Here is a 17,790-nt window from a genome sequence, read left to right on the forward strand (position 1 = left end):
ATTTTAAAAACTCATTAAAATATTTCTAAATTTTATTTCGTTAAACACTCTGACCCCTATATTCATTTAACTTCAATACTTAAAAAAAAGCAAAACCAAAATATTTTTAAAAAGAGAAATATTGCAATAAATTTAAATATTAAAAGCTTCTGATGCAATTAAAAAATATAATTTTTTATTATAATTATTTTAAATATATTAATTTTATTAAATATTAAAAAATATTTTAAAAAATTTATTAAAATAAAATAAAATAAAATAATAATAATAATTAATTTACATATTATTATAATTTAAAAAAGAAAGACGAATAATTTTAAATAATAAAAAAATAATAAAAATTATGTGATGACATTTATAAAAAATTTATTATTGGTCGCATATTAAATTTTATTAAGTCATTTATAATTTTAAAAAATATATTAAAATATTTTTAAAATTTTTTTTAAAGAAAATTAATTAATATTTAACCTCTAAATATTTTGTTATATAATTTTTATAATATAAGAAATTTATGAATTAATTATTCAATTTTATAAAAATATTCATTAACTAATTTATTTGTGTGAAAAATATTTTAATTTTTTATATAATATTTAATAAATAAAATTAATAAAGCTTGATTAGTAAATTTTTAAAATTTTAAAAATATATTAATATAATTTTTAAAATTAAAAAATTAATTAATAAAATTTTTTATACCATAAACATCAAATAATATTTTTTTTACTTTGTTTCGTTAAAAAAACTGGAAAGACTGAGAAGGCCGAAGGGCATCGGCGTCTGCGTTGCTTTCTCCTTTTCCTCAAATCCCAACTATTACAGAGTTAATTAATTAAATAATAAGGAATTATCTCAGAGAAGAGAGAGAGAGAGAGAGAGAGAGAGAGAGAGAGGGGGTAGGGGTCAAATCGAGTGGCGAGGGGTTGGGTTGGGTGTCTTCTTTTTATATTTCTGTGGTGGCTGTATACCCAAAAGGGGTTTCTCTAACAACGCTCACCAGAGCCAGAAAGCAAGAAAAAGCAAAGAATTTTGCAATCCACAAAGCTCTCTTCCCACACAGATATCCATTCTCTATACCCTTTAGCTCCATATCCCCAACACTTGATCAACTTCACTATTCTCTCTTTACCCTTTTCATCTTATCTTTTCCTTTTTTTCTATCTTCTCCGATCTCGCCCTCTATCTTCTGCTATGGATCCATTTGATTTGGTTCGCAAAGGTATATTACTCTCCCTTTTAGATCTTCTTTGTTTTCATACCAATTTCTTGTTTTTTTTCTTTTTCTTAAGATGGTTTTGACTTTTTGGTTTATGTTGTTTTCTTTGAGATCTCTGTCAATCGATTGCCTGGATAAAGCGAGCTTCTTCTTCTGTTTGTACTCTCTTGCTCTTTTGATTGTTTTAGTTATTCATAGGGGTTGGTTTTCTCAGATTTTGTGCAAAATCCGGTCTTTTTTATTTACTTCTCAGGGTTTTTAATTTTTTTTATGGGGATTTTGTTGCTTTACTTTCTTTGTTGGAAATATAGCTATTTAATTTCTTCTATTTTTTTGAGGGGGGGGGGGGGTGGAGTGGAGGGTAAATACCATTAATTCGTGGATTATGGGTATTTCTTTACTTCGCGCAATTCACTCATATTCAATGCAATTAGCCTTGTGTTTTCTTAAGTTGTAATGTTTTGATTTGGGTATTACTGTTTTTTGTGCTTGACTTCTTCTGTAACGGTATCCAGTTGAGGTCGTTTGCTCATCTTCAATGGAATAATTGGAAGTGTCTTTTTATGCTATAATTAAGGCTCATTTGTTAAATGTTAGTCAACCTTTTTGTGCTTGTTTAGCGTAAATAAGTATGGATGGCGTTGTGTATGTTGTTGAAGTTGATGCATAAATTCTTCCAACACATTTATAATAGAGCGTCTGAAATGAGTGTCATTGAGATAAGGTTGTTGAGGTCATTTGTAGCATGGACTGGACTCTATGCATGTGAGCATGTCTTGGAGTATAGCTCATTGGTCTGTTTGGCTGTTTAGTATAAGCTATTGAAACCGTTTTGCAGGTTTTGGATAAGTCTTGCTGCAGCTCAAGGTTACTCTTTCTGTCAGTGTCTTTATATGCATGTAGTCTCTTTTGTTTCCATTTTGGTATAGAAATGAGCTTATCAAAGAAAGGGTCTCAAACCAACAATACACAGCTGAATATTCCAAACAAGGCAACGGCTTTGAATCCCAATGCAGCAGAGTTTATTCCCTTCTCCCTCAGATCATCATCTTCACCGTCTGGAAGTGCATCAAACACGGCAGCTGCTACAGCAAGATTTGCTGCTTCTGGGACCGTAGGGAAAGCAGTGCTTGACCGATCGGAGTCATCTGTTTCTAATGCTTCTGATGATGAGGCCCATCAATTCTGGCGCCACCAGCTTCCTGATGATATAACTCCTGACTTCAAGGTCATGGGCGAAGATGAATCTCAAGCATTTGGAGGCATCTCTATAGCAGGCTTGTCTTTAAATGACAGCAGTGAAGTTACAAAATTCCCTGTTTCTTTAGGCAGTGGATACATATTGCCCGAGCAACAAGAACCATCCCCACGGCATATTAATGGTAGCAGCTTCAGTGAAAAGATGAGATTTGTTGCTAATTCTTATGGAGAAGATCCTACTTCAGCTAGTTATTTGAATTTGCCCACTAAGCCCTGGGACAAGCAAATTATTAGCAGTGATCAGCTTCTTGGCAATGTTAGGGAGGTACCTGGACATCCATACAATGGGAATTCAAGACCTGGATTCATGAATGACATGTTAGGCGAGCATGCAATAGTTGATGATACTGACATGAATCCTTTGGAGTTTTTGGCTTCACAGTTCCCTGGATTTGCCGCCGAAAGCCTTGCAGAAGTCTATTTTGCTAATGGATGCGACTTAAATCTCACTATTGAGATGCTTACTCAACTAGAGGTAAGCTCTTTTCTTCACTAGTAAATTTGCCCTTAATCTAATATGCTTTTATTTATCTTGCAGCCTGAAGCAAATCAAGTATTGTTGTCAAATATTTGAAGTCCTTTTAATTGCATCTGCTGGTCAAACCTTCAGGTGTTCAGTAGTTTTCCTAGCAACCGATTGTCAGACTCTGGGAAATTCACTCTTCATTATGCAAGCTATTTTTGCTTTCCTCTAGAATTAAATCATTGAAAATAATTTTTGAGAGTTAAAGAGCTTAGCATTCTTAGGTTTTGTGGGGACCTTGTTCAATAGAGTAATACCTGAAGGCTGATAACAATGCCCTATATTAATCAAAATAATCTTCTATATAGCTCTTCCAAAGCCAATGCAATTTATTATCTAAATCTGATTTACATTCCTTTCTTTGTCTATTGTAACAAATACCACAAGAAACAGTGCTGTTGCTGAAAGTCTGTAGAATAGCAATTGAAGATGTTGGGTTGGATGCTAACTGTGTGAGCAATGCCTTTTATGCCTTACTTTGGCAGAGTAGTCTGGCTCCCCTAAAATTCGACTGTAATCCTTATGTGTAGCCTCCAATTCTTAAGAGGTTGAGGCCTGATAACTGGGGGTTACTGATTCTGTTTTGTTTCTGCCCTTTCATTCGTGTTTTAACCTCTTCTTTTGCTTTTAAATGTCTGCTTTACTAGCTGCATGCATTGGGTTTTGACATGTTTGAAGGAACTTGGTCGTAAGAGTCACATTAAGTTGCATTACACTAGAAATTGCAATTCTCTTCATTACTGATTCTGTAGTTCATTATTTTATTTTTCTTCCTATATATCTGTGCCAGTAAATATTTACAATTTGGATGCTGTCTTAAACTGTAGCTTCAAGTTGATGGTGGTTTTAGTCAGAATATGAACTCAAAGACGTATTCAGCTCCCAATCTGAGTGCCCTGGACTTTCCAGCACTTCCTGCACAAGATGGTCAGAATGGTGCTTCAAAATATGCTGGAGATGATCTTCAGCAAAGCAGCAATCCTTATCGATCTTCTGACAAAGAGAACATTCTTTTATTTAAGTCTAGTTCTTCCACTCCGTCTAGAGGTGGTGGAATAGATTTTGCTTCAGCTGTCAGGAAGTTGGCATCACAGGATTCTGGCATGTGGAAGTATGACAGAAATGGTTCTGCTGATTCCTCAGTTGGCTCAAGCAGAAGTTCCCATGTTTTAGCTAGCTCATATGGTAGTGGGAATGGGAGAGCTGCTTATGCTGATAGAATGCAAAATCGTGGTTCAGCTCGAGCAGCTCCTGTCTGGCTTGAAACTGGAGAAGCAGTGGGTAATGTTCCTCACTCCAACAAAGCTACTTGCATTTATGCACCTTTTATCTGTGGGACAAATGCATTTTGCATGTATATCTGCTTTAAAATTGTTGGATGGCAGGAAATATGTATTCAGATTTGCGGGAAGAAGCTCGTGATCATGCGCGGTTACGGAATGCCTACTTTGAACAGGTAATCATCAAAATTTGATAGGAGTGTGCTGTTTGGAACTTTGGTTACCTGATATATTAATGATAATATACTCGAGTCAACGTGAATCACATGTTTTCGTTCGGAGGTACTTACCTTTTGGTAGTAATTCAGAATTCATGCTTTATATAAGGCTGGGTGATTTGAGTTTGTGTAAATGACCTCTACATTGCCTGTACTCTTTTCTCTAGTAAATTGTTCTTCATTAGAGAAAGCTACAGATTGGTATTAAATAACTGAATTTAGAACAAGCTACAGTTTGGTATGGCTGGCAAGCCGTCTTTCTAAAACATGCTAGATGAGCATGTATTAAACTGATTAGCCTGCTCTCCATTATGTGAACCCTGTGCCACTGCTATAGTAATTTCCTATTAGGTCATGTGCGCAATTTTGCCCTACAATTTTGCTGACTGCTGATCTAAACCATATATGTGAGTCTGCTCCAATCCTTCAAACTATTTATGGTCAAATAATGTGACAGTGTAAAGTAAATGTTTCATTGAATAGATCAAATGGTTTTTATATCTTCAAACAGGCACGGCAAGCATACCTCATTGGAAATAAGGCTCTAGCCAAGGAATTGAGTGTGAAGGGGCAGCTGCACAATATGCATATGAAAGCAGCTCATGGGAAGGCACATGAATCTATTTATCGCATGAGGTTTGTTAATTCGTGTTTTTCTGAATTGATCTTGGCCTTGACAGGCTGGAATGTCTGGCTTATTGTAACTGATTGCTTCTTTAAAGCATCATTACTCTTTCCTGTTAAGAAATTGCTGTATTGAAATGGTGATTGTCATTTTAGTTTATTTTTTAATGGTATTTGCAAGTGTCGTTTTCTCACTATACAGAATAATACAATACTTTTTAAGGTGGAAATCCTTCATTAGTTACTTGCTTCCTTTCTTCCTTGCCCTTGTTTTTCCCCAATGCTTTCATTTGTTCTTTCTTGGTCTTCTACAACTACTCAACTCTTGGCATTTTGCGCATGGAGCTTTAGAGGCATTCAGTTGTGAACGGCAGAAAAAGACCACAGTTGAATTTCCAAGATGATATGGCATGTTTTTAATATTATTAGCGAGATGGATGCACATCTGTGAAATGATTATGTTTCTACTGCATACAATGAATTTTAATGCAGATATTCCGGGGTTACTGTGTATTAGTTCCAAAAGTTTTTTGATTTTTTCCCCCAAAGAACTGTTTGGTGGTTTTATTTGGATATGCTAGTTGATTTTGTTTTCTCGTTGTGACCATTAACCTTTTCTTTCTTGTCTTCCAGGAACCCAGCTGGCCCAGAGTTGCAGGTGGATGGGAGGGGACATGAGCGGATGATAGACCTTCATGGTCTACATGTAAGTGAAGCCATCCATGTGCTGAAACACGAACTGAGTGTTCTGAGGAGCACAGCACGTGCGGCAGAGCACCGTCTGCAGGTTTATATATGCGTTGGGACAGGTCATCACACCAGGGGTTTGCGCACTCCAGCCAGACTTCCAATTGCTGTCCAGCAATACCTGCTTGAAGAAGAGGGTCTTGACTACACTGAACCGCAGCCAGGTCTGCTTCGAGTCGTGATCTATTGAGCCAAAAGACTAGACTATGCGAGGTATAGGAGTTTTTTAACATAATGCAAAATCCATCCAGAGTTGTAGTCATGAAATTATTCTTGTATCTGTACATGAGAAGAAATGGAAGACAGAAGTAGTTGAAAGCCTTGAAAAATGGAAAGAAAAAGAAAAAGGAAAAGAGAGAAAAAAATCAAAAAGTTAGGGAGGGGAAGGGTTTAAGAAAATGAAGTAGAAGTGTACCATTAAGGTTTAACCGGTTGACAGTAGCATTACTTTCGGGAGCCATCAGGGGACCCTACATCAGCCGATGTTTTTGCATTTTGTTAATTTTGTACCTTATTTTTTGTTACATTCCTTTTTTTTCTTTTTTCTTCAGATATAACTGACAGAATTGAATTACATGATAGTACAATTCATCAAGCATGACAATGTAGCAGAATGTTGTTACTCTAGAAACCCATCTCAGATAGTGTTGCCCCGGAGTATTTATGTGCTCCGGGGAAGGCATGTCTGCTGGATGGACGTGAGGTTACAGGTGCGAGACGATTTCTGTTTCTTCAGAGCCAAACGCTGCACATCAGTAGAGCCTATCATTGAACGGAATGCATTAGTAGCTTTTAGCAGACCGATTACGAGTAACTCGGTAATTTAATCTTAAATAACTATAATTCAATTTAACTGCAACGTAATCATAACCGACTGATTCAGACACAACCCAGATATGATAAATATAAGCATGTGTTATTTCCAATCGGAACTCGGCAAGAGGTCAAAAGTTAGTTCATTGATATGTTCATAAATTAAACGGAAAATATTATAACAAAACGGAAAATACAGGAAGTGCCTGTGCAAAAAAGAGCACTTCTTTCTTTGCTGTTCCTCATGGACACTTCAAAGGATATATGAATATGATATCTGTATATTCATGGGGGGAATTTTTTCTTTTTTTTCTTTTTTTTTTTAAAAAAAGAGAAGACTATAAACCTGCATTTCATCCTTTGGAAAATTGTGTACTCGCATGTTAAAAATTTGTATTTCTTGTCTTCAAGCTAACGGCTTTCTAACAAACATCTCTGAAACATCAGGTCAGGCTCTAATCAAAAGTTCATATACGTTACTATTGTTGTCCCCAGCAACACGCTTTAACATTTCGAAACTCCTGCAGCTTCCTAAGAAGTCGATACGTTTGAAAATCACATAACCAAGCTCGGCCGTTTCTTTACTGGAGTACACAGATCGAAGCTGATCAGCATGCCTTGAATCAGTGTGAATTGCAGCTTCTATTTCTGAAGCTGACATATTCTCCTGCATTGTGCATGAAGTGACATTTTTCAAGGAATTTGGTAAGATTACCGACTGGAAAAAAGTCTAGCAGCTGCTCCGAGTCGGATATATTTGTATCAATGCTACTTGTGTTCTAATATTAGATAGTCCACATGCTCACTCATAACTCGTGAAAGAGTCTGAATAAAAGGCCAGATGCATATGCAATATTACACATAATATGAAACATTTGGCAGCGAAAGGCACATATTGAATCATTACCTGATAAAATGCATATATGTGATCTAACACTTGCAAACATGTGAAACCATTTTCACTGAAAAAGGTTCTTGAAGAAGGTCCCATTTCAGAAAACCGGTCAATGGGAAACAGTATGGTCAGAAAGTGGTTCTTAAATATCAACTCAGTTTTCTCACTGCAAAGAAAATATACAACAGTAGGAATTACGACCAAAAACTATTTAGAGAATCCAAGTAGATTAGAGAGAGAGAGAGAGAGAGAAAGAACCTTTCTGTAAGCGGCCTTGTTGGGTTTGCAAAGGAAGCTTCGGAATCCTTGTTGTCACCCTTTGCATCATAGAAAACAGATGTATGATGTTCACTAACATCATCACAACTTAAAGAGTCTGTGTAAATAGAAGCAGTTGAAGATGGCTCAGATATTGACCAGCAGATTGAATCCAGAAGGCTGCTTGGGGTTATTGGACGAATTGGGGTTTGACAGGTCTGTAAGAATCAACAGAAATTCACAGGAGCACCAACACAAGTAATAGAACACGTTCAATATTAAGCCAGATGAACCTTCCCAAATATACGCTCTTAAAAAAGGAGTGACAAATTTGCAAGGTTTCACCACTTTGCATTGCCAATTTGCTATCAATCACTCAGCAAGTATGAAGAAAGCAAGGACCCTTATAACGTGTCATGCTTAGGGAATTTTCAATAGAAAATTCATTATTTGATTATCATATCCATAGTTTCTATATGCTCATGGTCCAATCCTTTGGTATTTTGAATGACAAGACCACTCCAGAGACTTGAATACAAAGAGCAGTGCTTGGTTGACCAATACTTTAAGCACTGCCCTGAAAATTGTCCTTATTTCTATTTCTTTTGAGCAGTCGGTTCAAGCAACAAAACTGAAGGGCACGCCCTTAACTTAGCAAGACAAGAACTAAGATAGCCTTTTCCCAGGCGATGGCCATCTAAGAAATTTCAATCAGCAAGATTTATATAATGGCAAGTGCCAGTGTCCTAATTCCAAATAGTTAAAATTAAGTCAGATTCAATTACAATAAAATATGCTTTATGGTGTGAGTAGATAAAAATAAAGGAAAACTGGGTGTCTTAAACACTGAAGGCAAATATGGGGAGGAAACTTTAAAAGAAAGAAAGAAAAGTTCATAAGGCCAAAATAATCAAATATGAGAAGAAAACAATCACAGAACAAGGAATAATCACTAACCTGCATTCGACGACCACGGCGACTTCTAACCCCATTTTTAGCAAAATTCACAATTTGTTGCCTTTCTCCAAAGCTTGCTTTATTCCTCCAACTCTGAGCATCTTGAGAGGCATTTCCACCATTTATTTCCTTTAAAAATGTTTCAATATTAAAGATGGTAAACATGCAATTCATCAAATCCGAATGATCCTATCGACAAACCATTAAATGACTGAATGTGCTGATAAGGTACCTGCCCTGCAATGCCATTTTGAAAATCTTCAAGCATCACTCCAACCTGTCTGGCCAAGTCAGCAGACATCTGAACAAGCCTCTGGGCGTGTTTCTCTTTAGCTGTTTTTAGTACCCAATGTGGCTGGAACACATCATTTGCTAAAAGAATAAGCACTTTTGGAAGACAAAATGCAGAAATCTTGTTCATATAAGATTATATACTAGAAAATGATGCAGAAGCGCTCACAGTTACAAGGTGGTTAGAGTGGCCAAGATATCTTTGGGTAGAAGCCCCTTCACATACTACATGACTTGCACTGCAGCCAACAAACCATCGATCCAAAAATGTGGCACCTTCTCCAGAAGCTGCCTCGTAAACCTATTAAGCAAGTGGGTTAGGAGTTGCTTGAACCAAACCACTACAAAAACAAATCTATTTATAAAGAAATTCAACATACCTTATTCCTCAGGTCATCTGAAATGTCTGAATCAACATAAATGGAATTACCAGACAAAGTTGGTTCAATACTTCTATTAGAACTTCTTCCAGATGATCGCTTATGCTGTCCTTCAGTCATTTCAAATTGCTTGGCATCATTAAAACCAACAGGAAGACAGGAATTTTCAGTTCCACTGGAACTGACACGTCGATTTAAGTCATCCAAGTGCACATCATTTCCTCCAACACTCTTGACACAGTAGAGTGATTCACTTAACCTCACTGCAATTGGTGAGAACTAGATTTAGTAAGTAGCTAAAGGCAAAAAATCTTTCGCTCGTATTATTTCCTTATTCAATTAACAGAGAGACTAAGTAGTAGACTAAGTACTTGGTCTCTCCGTTAATTTTGAATATACTGATAAACAACTAAGGTATAACCAACTAAGTACTTGCAGAAGTCAGGGACATTTTAATGTATTTTTCAAAACCGAAGACTTAACTAGTGAGTTTCCCCATACTATAAGGACTAAATAGTAATTTTTCCTAAAAAAAATGAAGTTGCAGGAGAAATGGGTGTCTGCAGCCAGGCCAGTTCAGATTGGAGAGACTTTTATTACTAGGGAAAAGCATTGATCGTACTGAAACAAACAAGCAGCTAACACATACCATTTCGCCTGACACTGTCCACAAACCATCCAAGTGTAACAACAAAGAGACCATTTTTTAATCCATGCTTCAAAGCATGCTCGAACTTGCGTCCACCAAAGCTGTAATTAGTATTAAGGCACGACAAAAGAATTGCATTGGTAATAGGAGCCTTGCTGAATGTATGTTTTAGGATTAAAAGATTTCTTCTTTCTTGTAGTTTATCAATAAGCATCAAACCTGTTCAACAAGTAAATGAAAGAAACTTGATAATATGGTCTCTTCTGCATTTGTTTCAAGTTTCCGAATTCTTTTCTCAACCCAACAGAAAATTATTCAAATTTTACTTCTCATACACAGTATAGCCAATGCACTAATCCATTCATATTATCCAAACTTCCATACTAAATCACAAAAATGATAAAATCAATAATCATCCAAGAAAGAAATTAAAGGATATCTGCACGACTAAATGGGTACACTGTGGATGCAAATTAGGGCTGTATTGACCACCTAATCTCTCTGTTGCATCCATGACTTGCTTTCTTGCTTCTGCATAAGCAACAGAAACATGAATAACTGCAAATTAAGCTAATCTAGAAAGACCAGTAAAAGTCCTTAATAAACTTAAGGCTAAAAAGCAAAATTTGCTCTTGAACTATAAGCTAAAAGTATCAAATTTAAAATTTTGTCCAAATTTCCGAATAAGCTCATCATTTATAAAAAAATTTAAGTGTAAGCTATGAAATTTAGCATTTTTGAGCCTGCTGTATAGTTGAGGCAATTTTGGCTTTTTTTTCATAAACTTAATAAGGAAAAGCCAAAAAAAAAAAAAAAAAAAAAGAAACAAAAAAGGAAATGCAACAAATCCCGAATTCTATCAACCACTTAAATTGAACTATTAAAGGAAAAAAAAGAGAAAAAAAGGACAGAAAAGGAATCCTAACTATACAGTTCTCATCCATGACGCCATTCAACTGCACATCATTCCGTCTGATAAACAGAGAAATTAAAAAGAAGGAAAGGACAGGCACAAATTGCCAAAGTTAACTGGAAGATGACAACCAAACAGAGCCAATTTCCAGCACAGAATAAAAAATTTTCTTCCTTGTTCCTTCCCTACTTGCAGGATAGAATCAAAGTCTTGAACACATCTACATCAATCAATAGAGAAGAAAATGTTCGGTGCTGTAAATCACATACCTTTAGATAGGCCTGTTACACATATAACAAGACCAGAAAATGGACCGCTTGATCGAACCAACAACGGCTCAGACCCAGCAGAGGATGTGGCTGGAGACATTGGCTCGAAGGATTGCAAACCTCGAAAAGAAGGGATTGAAGATGAGAATCCCACAAACAGTCTTGAGCACCCCTTGCTGCTGATCACTTCCACTTTACCACCCCCACCACCTCCGCCCATAATCACCTCTTTAAATCTGTGATTCACAATGTTTGAACGCACAGGCAACTCAAAGCCAACAGTGAAAATTCCATGACTTCAACATTGGAAAAGGGTAAAAAGAAACATTAATGGGCGGGAAAGCAAGCTTCTCAAGTAATTTTCGACCAACAAAAAATAGCTAATAACTACAAGGTAATGAATATCGTCAGATGAAAAGTGGGTTAAAAACTCGGTGATGAAAGAGAATGCTAACAAGAAAGCCTAGTGCAGGTAAGAATCAGCGAATCAGACTCTATTGTCTCTGAAGAAAACAAAAGGGTTAGAGATTAAAGACTAAAAGAATGTGAATTTTATTGCTAAAGAGAAAAGGAATCAAAGATAATGGGACTTTGATGTCCAGAGACATGGACAAATTCAGAATTTTGAAGAGAGATCCCCTCTGTTGCCTGTTGGGTTGCGCATAAAGGTTGAAAAAGACATTTTCTTTTTTTAAATTGAAGCTAATGCTACACTGCAATTCTCTGTGGCTCTGCAGATTGTCAAATCGACTACTACGGCTCTGCTTTTCTTTTCCTTTATTGGGCTCAATTCAAAGGGAAGACAGAGCCAAAGCAATTACGGTGGCTTATACTTTCTCTGAAATCCTCGAAAGCTACTCTACCAAAATGGGCAAGTGGGCGCCGTGGAATTACGAGGGTGCCATTCTTGAACTTGGAAATTCTGCCTAGTGGAATGCTTTTAGGCGAACACGAGGCGCTGAGATCGGGCTCGCCCACGGGGTCCCCAATCAATTACAAGCTAATTGGTTTCCTTTTCCTGCTTATTTTCCAGTTGGAGAAATCATAAATGTCCTGAGGCAACGCGCCCAAAAAACAGGGTCCTTCATTTGGCTTCATTGGTGATCGCATTCAGACAACTTCACGCAGTTGGGTGATGAGAATTTAGCAATTCTGTGGTCTCATTATCTGATCTGCAAATGTTTTTTTTTTTTTTTTTTTAAGTAAAATTATCCACTGTATTAATAAAATTTTATCAAATAAAAAATATCAAATAAAATATTTTTGTTAAAATTAGTTCTTCAACATCATAATAATTAAATATTTCTCTCCTTTACTTTCATTTATCAATTTTTTTCTTAAAAAAAGTAAAATTCAGAATTTTTTTTTCTATAATTCTCTGTTTATAACACTTTACAATAACATTTTAAATAGTTAAAATACTTATAAACCCAGCATTTTATCTTTCAAACAAATGGAAAAAGTCTATTCTGTCTCTAAAGGTATACATTTAAATTGAAATGCAATCCTAAATTAGTCCGCCACTAAATGATCAGTGCTTGCAATTATTGTCATTTTTTTTTCCTGCAAGTGGTGGGGGGCCATTGGGCCATTTTCTTTAAAAGTGTCTGCAATATCTTGCAGAACATAACCATGTCCGAGAGCCTGCAAGAGATTGCACTGCAGTAAAATATAAATTAATTAAAATTTGAATTCATGGGTTTGAAGGGATGGCTCAAATTTTCTTTTGGAAGACAGGACAGCAAGATTTACAGGTAGATATGTGACAAAGGAGATATTTGTGTGTTCTATATACATATAATGGGGAATTTATATATATATATATATATATATATAATTAGACTGAGATCCAATTCAAAAATTCACAATATCGAATTAACTTGAATATCAATAATTTAAAATCCCTCAGAAAATTCACATTTATTATAGTACTAAACATCATAAAAAATTTATCATAATGAAAAGTGTATTTTATTTTTGATAGGAGTGTCATATAAAACAGATATAAAAAAATTTAATACACAAAATTTCTATAACAATCAAGGCAAAATTAACCAATCAAAATAATTGAGTTACAATATTAAAATAAATTCAAGCAGCTCATTTTAATTTTAATTCTAAAACCGAATCAATATTATTTCCAACACTTTCTATCTATAATGCTGGACTCCTATTTTTCTGATGAACTTTTTTTGGATCTAATTTGAGTTGTTAGAGTTCTTCACTCAGATGATTTTTTTATTATTTTATCTTATTTTGTAAGTCAATATAAAAAATTATGGGTCATGTTTTTTCTTTCTGATGAAGGACGAGAGAAATCTTCATCACACTCTAAATAGAATATTGCGGCCCATAATGAGAATCGTGGAAGCTATCAGGTTTAGTAACAATTAAGAACTATAAATTACGGTGGTCCTCACTTGGGCTCTTTTTGTTAGCAAACAACTGGCTTAAAATTCTATAGTTTAAAGGAATTCCAATATTGCTCGTGCAAAATAACGCTATCTTTTCGGCAGGGTCACTGGCTTGGAGGAGAAACCTTTAGCTGGTGGTCTGTAGGAATTTGATATTTTTATAGCTCTCACTTGAATTAGTTAAATCTAAAAAGTTTTGTTTTCTGCACATGAAGTCTATACAAGGGTGGGTGGAGTTTTGCTTTCGGGTTACATGAGATCACTGGTGTTGCAGTACTGCAAGGTAACTCCCTTTTATAACTACACGAAAGGTATTATTGGGATAATCATTGTCTTTTCAAGCTCAAATCATCCATTAGTTGATATATTTTTTTCTTAAACTATTGATATATCCAATTTGGACTCCATCCAGAATTCGAATATTGATATCCTTATTTTAATCCTTAAATAAGAGGAAACTGCAAACTCAGGATTACTATTTTCTTAAGAATATGTTTTTCAATATCAGAATCTCACTAATTCAATTAATCAGAACTAATCCGGATTTTACATCAGCATGCTGATTAATATTAGATAAAGATGTGGAGATAACAACATAGTTTAAATAGTAAACTGTTGTAACCATCTGTATTTCAAATTCCTTTTTCTTAGGATTAGATGACTTTGCATTTGTGTATTTAACCACAGATATACATCAATAGAATATATCTTCTTCTGCATTCTTATGGTATCAGAGCCTTCTGCTCAACAGCAAGTTTTTTTTTTTTTGCCGATCCTATATTTTCTGTTTCCTTTCTGTTTTGTCTTTATGACGAATCCGACTGACATCTCTGCAGACAGTTCGGTTACCCCGTCTGTCGTTCCTACTATACTCACCAATCCTACTGAAACTCACCTTGTTTCCATTAATGCCACCGCTCAAGCTCCTCTCAAATTAACTGTCACGAATTATCAATCGTGGCATACTCAATGGTATTCTCTTTTGATCGGATATGATTTTCTCAAGCTTGTTGAAGTTCCTCTTCCTATCGATCTAGACAAAAGTTCTTATCAATTTCGGCAAGATCAGCTCCTTCGCAGTGCTATCATTGCCTCTCTCTCCCCGGATATTGTTCCGTATGTGGTTGGCGAGAAAACCTCCTATGATGTTTGGAATACTCTCCAGAAAACTTATGCAAAACCATCTCAGGCTCGAATAATGAGTCTTCGAGAGTCTCTATTTCTAACTAAGAAAGGGACGATGTCCATTACTGAGTTCCTTCAGAAAATTAAGTCTATTACTACGACTCTTGCTGCCGCTGGTGTTACTGTCACCATGAATGAGACAGTTCTTCATGTTCTTCACGGGTTACCTGCCGAATATAAAGAAGTTTCGGCAGCAATTCGCGCTCGTGATTCAGCAATATCCTTTGATGATCTCCATGATAAACTTACTGATTTTGAAAGTCAGTTGAATCGTGACGTTGGCTTCCCTGCTGCTCCCACAACAGTTAACTATACTGCAAAGAACAGAGTTGGATCGCCAACTGGTAATCGATCTCCAACTTCTGGAACTTCTTCGAACTCATGGTCCGGTAACTCTACCAACTCTTCTACCTCAAAGAGTAGAATTAAATGCCAATTTTGTGATAAACCAGGTCATGTCACAAAACAATGTTTCAAGCTCCAAAAGTTGTTGCCGTGGCTATCCAATAATGCCTCCAATACTAGGAACTCTGCATCTGTTGGTTCGAAACCACTAGTCAATTGTGTTACCAATAATAGGCAACATACTGATCCACGATGGGTTATGGATTCAGGAGCCAATCAGCATGTTGTGGATGACTTGAACAATCTGGCTATCCATTCGACTTATGAAGGGGATGATACAGTTCTTCTTGGGGATGGTACATCTTGTTTAATTTCTCATGTTGGGACAGCTCATTTGGCTTCACAATCTAAGCCTTTGTGTTTAAATGATGTCTTATGTGTACCTACTCTTGACAAGAATCTCATCTCTGTGTATAAGTTATGTGTTGATAATAATGTGGAGGTGACATTTAACCCATTTCTTTTTGCTGTGAAGGATTTGAACACGGGGGCGCTGCTAGCAAAAGGGAAGCCTGTTAACGGTATTTATGAATGGCCGCCCAATCTGTCAAGAGGTCATCCGAAGAGTATTGCCCATATTGTTTCTACTTCTCAGCCACTCTGGCATCAGAGACTTGGACATCCGTCCACCTCTATTTTGCGTATTATTTTGCAGAATTTTCAATTACCAGTCCTTATTAATAGAACGGAACTCCCCACCCCAATCAGATTGGAAGCTTTGCATTTTAGTATCAAATTGGCGCTCTACCAGTGTGTGAAACTTAACAAACACAGAATAGACATCACTCTTCCTTTTAACTGGAAACAGCCAACAAAAGCGGGAAAATTCATCAACAAATAATGCAAAATAGCGATCTCCAGTAAAGGAGAACTCAGGAGCTGGGCCCCAGACATCCCCATGTACAAGTTCAAAAGGCTTAGTTGCAACAGAACCAGTGGGTGATAAAGACAATTGTGTATGTTTGCCTAAGCAACAAGCCTCACAAAGTTGAGATGTTTGCTTTATTGAAGAACTAGACAAACGAAATTGAGAAATAATAAAAGAAACAGTTGAGTGCTGAGGATGACCCAAACGTGAGTGCCAATCTGGTGGAGTACTGCGAATGGAATTGAAAGCCCTTCTCTGTGAAACTAGTGGTAACGAAAACTTGTATACCCCATCTTCAGCTGGCCCTCTAAACAATACTTGTTTACTTGGCTTGTGCTTCACAACAAACCCAGCAGAGTCAAATTTAAAAGAACAATGATTATCAATAGCAAACTGATTAACAGACAGCAACTGATTTTGCATAGAAGGAACATGTAGAATGTTATTCAATTTAAGTTGAGCATGAGGAGTAGAAACAAAACGATTCCCAATATGCTTAATAGACAAACCAGAACCATTACCTACAGTAACCTTGTCCGGTCCCGTATACTCATCTGAAATATCAAGCGCGGCCAAGTCTGGTGTCATATGATGAGACGCAGATATACATCAAATTCCTTTTTCTTAGGATTAGATGACTTTGCATTTGTGTATTTAACCACAGATATACATCAATAGAATATATCTTCTTCTGCATTCTTATGGTATCAGAGCCTTCTGCTCAACAGCAAGTTTTTTTTTTTTTGCCGATCCTATATTTTCTGTTTCCTTTCTGTTTTGTCTTTATGACGAATCCGACTGACATCTCTGCAGACAGTTCGGTTACCCCGTCTGTCGTTCCTACTATACTCACCAATCCTACTGAAACTCACCTTGTTTCCATTAATGCCACCGCTCAAGCTCCTCTCAAATTAACTGTCACGAATTACCAATCGTGGCATACTCAATGGTATTCTCTTTTGATCGGATATGATTTTCTCAAGCTTGTTGAAGTTCCTCTTCCTATCGATCTAGACAAAAGTTCTTATCAATTTCGGCAAGATCAGCTCCTTCGCAGTGCTATCATTGCCTCTCTCTCCCCGGATATTGTTCCGTATGTGGTTGGCGAGAAAACCTCCTATGATGTTTGGAATACTCTCCAGAAAACTTATGCAAAACTATCTCAGGCTCGAATAATGAGTCTTCGAGAGTCTCTATTTCTAACTAAGAAAGGGACGATGTCCATTACTGAGTTCCTTCAGAAAATTAAGTCTATTACTACGACTCTTGCTGCCGCTGGTGTTACTGTCACCATGAATGAGACAGTTCTTCATGTTCTTCACGGGTTACCTGCCGAATATAAAGAAGTTTCGGCAGCAATTCGCGCTCGTGATTCAGCAATATCCTTTGATGATCTCCATGATAAACTTACTGATTTTGAAAGTCAGTTGAATCGTGACGTTGGCTTCCCTGCTGCTCCCACAACAGTTACCTATACTGCAAAGAACAGAGTTGGATCGCCAACTGGTAATCGATCTCCAACTTCTGGAACTTCTTCGAACTCATGGTCCGGTAACTCTACCAACTCTTCTACCTCAAAGAGTAGAATTAAATGCCAATTTTGTGATAAACCAGGTCATGTC

General features: G+C 36.4%; 2 protein-coding genes across 7 annotated transcripts; one reads left to right on the top strand and one right to left on the bottom strand.

Annotated features, from left to right (window-relative positions):
* The first annotated feature begins 942 nt into the window (after positions 1-942).
* Positions 943-6,469, top strand: LOC110603664 (polyadenylate-binding protein-interacting protein 7). Of its 3 annotated transcripts, XM_021741486.2 has the most exons (6): positions 949-1,222; positions 2,058-2,954; positions 3,830-4,283; positions 4,388-4,458; positions 5,012-5,136; positions 5,758-6,469. In XM_021741486.2, the coding sequence occupies exons 2-6, from the start codon at positions 2,151-2,153 to the stop codon at positions 6,059-6,061; spliced, it is 1,758 nt and encodes a 585-aa protein (XP_021597178.1). In that variant the 5' UTR covers positions 949-1,222; positions 2,058-2,150; the 3' UTR covers positions 6,062-6,469. The 3 variants fall into 3 exon arrangements, with proteins under 3 accessions (XP_043808076.1, XP_043808077.1, XP_021597178.1); XM_043952142.1 differs by lacking the exon at positions 5,012-5,136 and having other exon boundaries at positions 944-1,222; XM_043952141.1 differs by lacking the exon at positions 5,012-5,136 and having other exon boundaries at positions 943-1,222; positions 3,830-4,458.
* On the bottom strand, positions 6,101-12,428 carry LOC110603663. 4 transcript variants are annotated; one of them, XR_006349064.1, is made up of 11 exons: positions 11,297-12,428; positions 10,554-10,672; positions 10,115-10,217; positions 9,466-9,728; positions 9,255-9,386; positions 9,027-9,149; positions 8,795-8,923; positions 7,838-8,055; positions 7,592-7,745; positions 7,031-7,351; positions 6,101-6,633 (listed from the first exon to the last, which is right to left on the bottom strand). XR_006349064.1 is itself a non-coding variant. In XM_021741483.2 (10 exons), exons 1-10 carry the CDS (start codon positions 11,514-11,516, stop codon positions 7,133-7,135), a joined length of 1,680 nt encoding a protein of 559 aa, XP_021597175.1. In that variant the 5' UTR covers positions 11,517-12,428; the 3' UTR covers positions 6,101-7,132. The 4 variants fall into 4 exon arrangements, 3 of the variants coding, with proteins under 3 accessions (XP_021597175.1, XP_021597176.1, XP_021597177.1); XM_021741483.2 differs by having other exon boundaries at positions 6,101-7,351; XM_021741484.2 differs by having other exon boundaries at positions 6,101-7,351; positions 10,554-10,645; positions 11,297-12,424.
* Positions 12,429-17,790: the final 5,362 nt, after the last annotated feature.

The sequence above is a fragment of the Manihot esculenta genome, chromosome 16 (genome assembly GCF_001659605.2).
Source record: "Manihot esculenta cultivar AM560-2 chromosome 16, M.esculenta_v8, whole genome shotgun sequence".
NCBI classification, from domain to species: domain Eukaryota; kingdom Viridiplantae; phylum Streptophyta; class Magnoliopsida; order Malpighiales; family Euphorbiaceae; genus Manihot; species Manihot esculenta.

Excerpts from the sequence above, each read along its gene's own strand:
- LOC110603663 (XM_021741483.2), bottom strand. The coding sequence starts at position 11,516 with ATGGGCGGAGGTGGTGGGGGTGGTAAAGTGGAAGTGATCAGCAGCAAG. Across the intron at positions 10,218-10,553 it reads GTACCCATTTAGTCGTGCAG|AGCTTTGGTGGACGCAAGTT; the intron begins ATATCCTTTAAT and ends AATACTAATTAC. Across the intron at positions 7,352-7,591 it reads ACATATATGCATTTTATCAG|GAGAATATGTCAGCTTCAGA; the intron begins GTAATGATTCAA and ends TGCACAATGCAG.
- LOC110603664 (XM_021741486.2), top strand. The coding sequence starts at position 2,151 with ATGAGCTTATCAAAGAAAGGGTCTCAAACCAACAATACACAGCTGAAT. Across the intron at positions 4,284-4,387 it reads TGAAACTGGAGAAGCAGTGG|GAAATATGTATTCAGATTTG; the intron begins GTAATGTTCCTC and ends GTTGGATGGCAG. Across the intron at positions 4,459-5,011 it reads GGAATGCCTACTTTGAACAG|GCACGGCAAGCATACCTCAT; the intron begins GTAATCATCAAA and ends ATCTTCAAACAG.